Below are 6000 nucleotides of genomic sequence, written 5' to 3'. Positions count from 1 at the left end.
TGGAACCAATAAAGAACTTTTATTTTTAAGAGTGCAAATGAAGACTATTTGCGTAATTCATTTGAAATATTGCATTCTTTCAAATGCACTGTTCTTATATTCGTCGAACAATATATTATATAAAATTGTAAAAAATGAAACTAAGAAGAAATGCACCATGCAATGAAACTCCAACGAAAGCAACTGGCCGTTTCTATCCAAAAGCCCCTGTTGTAGAATAATGAAGACACGAAACACGGAACACCGCGAGGGGAGTGCGAGACCACCAACCTGACATGGTCGATGCATATTAGAGGGCCACAAAGCTCTAATAAACTTCTCCCGTATCATTTTTAATGGAAAAGCAGCTGCTTCTAAAGCTGATGTCGGATAGAGACCTCTCCCTCTTCTCTCTCGCCCTTTGAAAGGCCCTTTCTTTCGTGTGTGTGTGTGTGATTCTGAAGGGGTATTGCTTTGCTCTTTTCGTTAGTGCAAATGAAGACTATTTGCGTAATTCATTTGAAATATTGCATTCTTTCAAATGCACTGTTCTTATATTCGTCGAACAATATATTATATAAAATTGTAAAAAATGAAACTAAGAAGAAATGCACCATGCAATGAAACTCCAACGAAAGCAACTGGCCGTTTCTATCCAAAAGCCCCTGTTGTAGAATAATGAAGACACGGAACACCGCGAGGGGAGTGCGAGACCACCAACCTGACATGGTCGATGCATATTAGAGGGCCACAAAGCTCTAATAAACTTCTCCCGTATCATTTTTAATGGAAAAGCAGCTGCTTCTAAAGCTGATGTCGGATAGAGACCTCTCCCTCTTCTCTCTCGCCCTTTGAAAGGCCCTTTCTTTCGTGTGTGTGTGTGTGATTCTGAAGGGGTATTGCTTTGCTCTTTTCGTTGGCCAAGCACAATTGTGTTATTGGAGATAATTAATTCAATCCCCATCAGAAGGTATTAGGAGCGCCTTGGCCCTGTAGTGCTTTTCCAAACTCAGAATGAAAAGAGGGAGAAGAAAGGTCTACGGGTAGACCCGCTGATGGGCGCTTTGAACTAAAGGACCATGCGTATTGTTGTCGAAATTTTGCTCCATAAGGCTGAAGAAAGCGCCAGAGCTTTTGATGGGGGAACGAGAAATGCCACATAAGTTTGAACGCTGCCTGCTGATCGCATATGTTAAGCCTGGCTCGTTTAAAGATGTGCACTAATTGTGCAATGCAACATATAAATGTCGAAAAGCGTTATATAGAAATAAAACCGTCGAATGTTGCCCTGTGCAATCACTGCGTCAATTACAAACAATAAAATTCCCATGCAAATGGCTGCATATCTAAATAATACATGCCAGTATTTTAAATGATACGATTATATGGCAAATAAACGAGCAGTTTGTTATTCCTTTCAATGCACTCGTAAAGAGTTTTCCCTAAAATGTGTTAAATATTTCTGCACTGCCCTTGTAAACTGTTGGCTTGCTCATGGATTTTCAGAAGCGCATATTAATAATGCTTTGCTTTCATTATCATCATCAGCTTCTCGTTGACGTGAGCAGGCCATTTCGAGTCACGGTTTCTGTCGCAAAGATTTATAAATGATTTAAATAAAACAATGTTTCCGATAAAGCATTTGATTATGTGAAAACCAAATATACATAATCAAATCACACCTAACGCAGCGATACAACAATGTATGAACTCTGAAATGTAGTTAGTTTAAATTATGTGCATTAAAGAGTATAATGAGCTAACAAATGATAAGAATTAATGGTATCATATTTTAATTTGTATTTTATTGAATCAATCCCGTAAACCTCACATGATTTATTTGATATGTGTAAGCAGGCGTTTCTGTTAGATATTTAGACATTCTCAGGTAAATATATAAAATGTAAAACTATCTTTTTTATAATGCACATACCGTGCGCAAGAGAGAATGTAATTTAGATTATTTAAACATGCAGTTAAACATGTGATTTTAATCCTTACAATATTGGATCGTTACCCCAAAAAAGTACTATTTTATTTTCTAAAATTTTAAGTTATTATTATTATTATTATTATTATTATTTACAAATTTCAGTATCGATTATTGCAATTATTATTAACTTTTCCATCTTCACATAGACTAAATATTTCTGTCGCGAGCTCTAATTCAATATCAGATAAATCGACTGCACCGGACCCTACTTTAGGGAAAAAAGATGTTTTCTTTATTTTTAAATCGAATGAAAAAGAAAAAGCACAAATATCAGCTGTTTAACCTTATTTTATAGGCTGCACATATCGAGATTTCTGAAGCCTGAAGTCAATTATCCATTTTATTTACGCATCGGGGGGGAATTACAAGATAATTAAATGAATTTCACGGCTACTCAGCCAAAATGCGTGTATACAAAATACCATGATCAAAGTCAAATCTGTTCAGGTTCACGTGCCCATCATGTAGGTTACGCTGCACAAAAAGATGATTTGGCCTCTCTATGATATTGTTTAAAATCCCATTTAAAACGAGATCGGATCTTTTATGAAGCGAGTCTTTGAGGCTGCGCGTGTGTTAGACTTGGATTTTCTCTTGGTCTTTTACCAACAGCGAGTCAAAACCAGACGGGCTCAGCCAAAAGCTGGCTTTGAAAGCAGAGCATATTTTGAAGAAAGTAGCATCTATTTATTTCAAATCATTATTGAGCATGCATTACTTTTAATAGCTTGGACACAAAATAATGCAAATGCAAAAGAATAAATAGAATAATTATTTCTAAAAAAAATTAAAAAAAAGAATCGAAATAAAGAAAATCAGATATTCTTATTGAATTATCATCTAGTTTTTTTTTTATCAATTGCGAATGTATTTACATGAAAAATACATGCATAAAAGCGCCTTCATGATTTCACCTCTTTGTATAAAATGTCACAAACGTTTTGCTTGAGTAAGAAATACATATTTTATTCACAATGCATTTCCACCTTGGATTAATTTATTTCAATACAAGATTGGGAAGTGTATTTTTATTTTTTTGTCAAAACGAGGCAAGTAAACCCCAAAAATAATAAGTAAAATGACAACATTCAAATACATCTGCAACAGACAGGGGCATCGCTTTTATACCAGCAACAAGACCAAAGTTGACCTTCATTCGTGCACGTTGTAACACAAAGGGGACCTACAGGTTTGGGGATCACAACAAGTATTTTACAAGCTCAAAATGATTTAAATACACTAGCAATGATTTATAACTGGGATAAACAATCATTGGGAACACTTTACAATATTTTATTATACACATACACATTTTGTTATATTTTAAAGTAACAGTTCTTTTGCACCAAGTGCATGCAAAAAATAAAATAAAGTTGTTGTTTTTTTCGTCGCCAACTGACTAAGATGTATTAAGAACAGGCCTGGAATACACACCTTGGTAGTAAGAGGCCTCTAAAGCCGAAGGGTCCATGCTGGCTCTCCCGGCCATGGGCAAACTGGAAGACATGCCTGAGCCATAGGAGGAATATTGCAACGCTTGTTCATACGCTTTCAATTCCAGTTTATGCTGTTGCTCTGGAGAGGACATTAAATTATTGATGGAAAACGGGTGGTTGAAGGAGTAATGGGGGTCTCCTTTGAGGTGCAGCTGGGGTTCGAGGGCCATTGAGTGCAGCGAGGACAGGGACGTGGACACTGGGTGCACCTGTGGGCCGGTGCTCTTCAGTTCAGAGCCGGCGGTGCTAGCGCTCCTGTGGTCCAAACTGGGAGGACTGGACGACTGGTTCGAGGAGGTTATGGAGCTCGAGTCCATGTGGCCAGGTTTGCTGCTGGTGCTGTCGCTGGCCGGCGAGCCCGAGCCGCTCGACTGCTCTCGCTTTCCGTCTGACCTCTTTCCGTCCGTCAACTTTTTTTCGCATTTAAAGCGCTTCTGTCTTCGCAGGTAACAGCCATTCTCAAACATATTCCCAGAATCGGGGTGCAGAGCCCAGTAGGAGCCCTTTCCCGGCTTGTCGGGCGACCGGGACACTTTGACGAAGCAGTCGTTGAAAGACAACGAGTGCCTGATGGAGTTCTGCCACCTCTGCTGGTTCTGACGGTAGTAGGGGAACAGGTCCATTATCCACTGGTAAATCTCACTTAAGGTAAGCATTTTGCTGGGTGCCTGCTGGATAGCCATTGTGATGAGGGAGATGTAGGAGTAGGGCGGCTTGGCGTGCGGGTAACTTCTCCTGAAAGTCTTGTTGTCTCTGGCCCGGTTCAGGTTGGGCTGCGCGTATGTCATGGAGCTCATGGTGGGGCTCATGCTGGAGTACGGGTTTAGGGCGTTCATGGAGCTGTGCTGAGCCGTCATGGCGTTCAGGTTGGACGGGCTGAGCGCGGTGCCCATGGTCGCCACGCTGCCGCTCATCCCGTTCATGGCGCCGGTGGCACCCGGGGGCATCCCTGCCATGGTGCCCGGGCTCAGTCCCGCACTCAGCGCTGGGTTCGCGTAGGACATGTTGAAAGAACTGGAAGTCATATTCCCACTGGTGGACATGCCCATGTAACTGTTCATGCTATTCATGGAGCTCAGCCCAGCGTTCATGCTGCTGTTCGTCATGGGAGAATAGACCTGAAATAAATAAATCGTGGCATTTAGTACTCTAATATATTTGTATTCAGCACTTTAATTCGTATAGAATGTCATTTTGCATCTTTTCTCTCAGACAATAACGTCATTTCCCCTATTTAAAAAAAAATTCGTTATTTAAATAGTTAGACTACGGTATATCAATCAATCTTTATTACAGACTCAAGGTCCAAATAAAAAAAAAACAAGACAATAGGACAACATATACAACCCACAGCATCTACCACACACAATAAAAAGTTACAAAATACAACAATACCAATGTCTCCACAGGTATAAACCGAGTTAACCGATTTATTAAACAAAGCAGCAATTTCAGACCATTAAAAATAGTAGCTATTTTTTTTATTTATTTTAAAAATCACTTTAATTTTAATTTTTAATCTAGATGTGGTAATGTTTTTATTTTGCTCTTTTTAAAATAACGAAATATTAAATGTGCAATCGCTGATGCACGTGACGCATTTTATTTTATAGTACAAATATAGACTGTTTTATAGAATTTAACTTAATAAAGGAATTTTGCTCAAATTAAACGAGACAAAATACAGGCTACCTTGTAAAATTGTGTAATATATACATAATCGATAATAAATGTAATTTAAAAAATAGTTTAGTCCGCTACTAATTTTAAATCGTTTATATTAATTCGATAGACAATTATATTTACTAAACTCTTACAATATCAGACTATTGTGACCCACTTGCAATGACATCACTACTGCCACCAAGTGGGTTGATCAATGGCTGATATTTTCTCAGCTTCAGATCACAATTCAGTGGAATATATATTTACATTTAATTTCGCAGTCTTTTAAAAAGTGGTTTGCGCCTCGGTTTCAATCGGTTGATGCATTATTCACGTGCATGCAGCAACAAACTTTCTGGCTATTCCAGAAGCTCAGAGTGGAAGTAATAGGCTAGTCGTCTCTCACCTCTTGTGCATCATTATAGTAGCTGCTCCAGTCTGTAGTTTCGTGTCCTTCCATTTTCACTGCGCCCAACATTATGGAGGAAATCCGCAGCTCGTGCACATGCAGTTCGCAGACTCACAGCGCGTGTGAGTGTGTGTGTGTGTGTGTGTGCGCGCGCGCGTCCTGGCACCGCGCAGTCACTGGTGGGATGTTGTGCGCGGCTTTGGGTAAAGTGAGGAAATGTTGGGACTGAACTGGAGATCTTCCCCTGCCTGTTACGTAGAACACGGTACAGCCCACTTTCTATGTCTCATTTGCCTGGATCTCTCTCCTTCTTCCAGGAACACGTCTACTCTGCTGTTTTTAAACAGGAATGCCCCGTGTGTTTTCTTTCACAATTCTATTCACAGGAAAGAAAAAGAAAAAAAAAAAAGTATTTTTTATTTTAACACTACTGGAATAAACATTATGTTGCATAATAT

The 6000-nt window shown here is 39.3% G+C and overlaps 2 protein-coding genes across 2 annotated transcripts in view; one reads left to right on the top strand and one right to left on the bottom strand.

The window, feature by feature from the left end:
• Positions 1-3003: 3003 nt before the first annotated feature.
• On the bottom strand, positions 3004-5773 carry foxa1 (forkhead box A1). The gene is made up of 2 exons (XM_016539760.1): positions 5540-5773; positions 3004-4586 (listed from the first exon to the last, which is right to left on the bottom strand). The coding sequence occupies exons 1-2, from the start codon at positions 5609-5611 to the stop codon at positions 3372-3374; spliced, it is 1287 nt and encodes a 428-aa protein (XP_016395246.1). The 5' UTR covers positions 5612-5773; the 3' UTR covers positions 3004-3371.
• ttc6 (tetratricopeptide repeat domain 6) overlaps positions 5613-6000 on the top strand; it is a 29853-nt gene continuing 29465 nt past the window's right edge. Inside the window, exon 1 of the mRNA XM_016539659.1 lies at positions 5613-5664. Within this exon, the coding sequence (XP_016395145.1) occupies positions 5613-5664 (52 nt within the window). The remainder of the gene's footprint in view (positions 5665-6000) is intronic.

The sequence above is a fragment of the Sinocyclocheilus rhinocerous genome, unplaced genomic scaffold, assembly GCF_001515625.1.
Source record: "Sinocyclocheilus rhinocerous isolate Xijiao unplaced genomic scaffold, SAMN03320098_v1.1 scaffold1268, whole genome shotgun sequence".
In the NCBI taxonomy this organism is placed as follows: domain Eukaryota; kingdom Metazoa; phylum Chordata; class Actinopteri; order Cypriniformes; family Cyprinidae; genus Sinocyclocheilus; species Sinocyclocheilus rhinocerous.
This window is presented reverse-complemented; position numbering and strand designations above follow the sequence as displayed.

Bases quoted from the DNA above. Each gene is read 5' to 3' on its own strand.
- foxa1 (XM_016539760.1), bottom strand. From the start codon at position 5,611: ATGTTGGGCGCAGTGAAAATGGAAGGACACGAAACTACAGACTGGAGC. The intron at 4,587-5,539 runs GTGAGAGACGAC...TATTTATTTCAG, and splicing joins ACTATAATGATGCACAAGAG to GTCTATTCTCCCATGACGAA.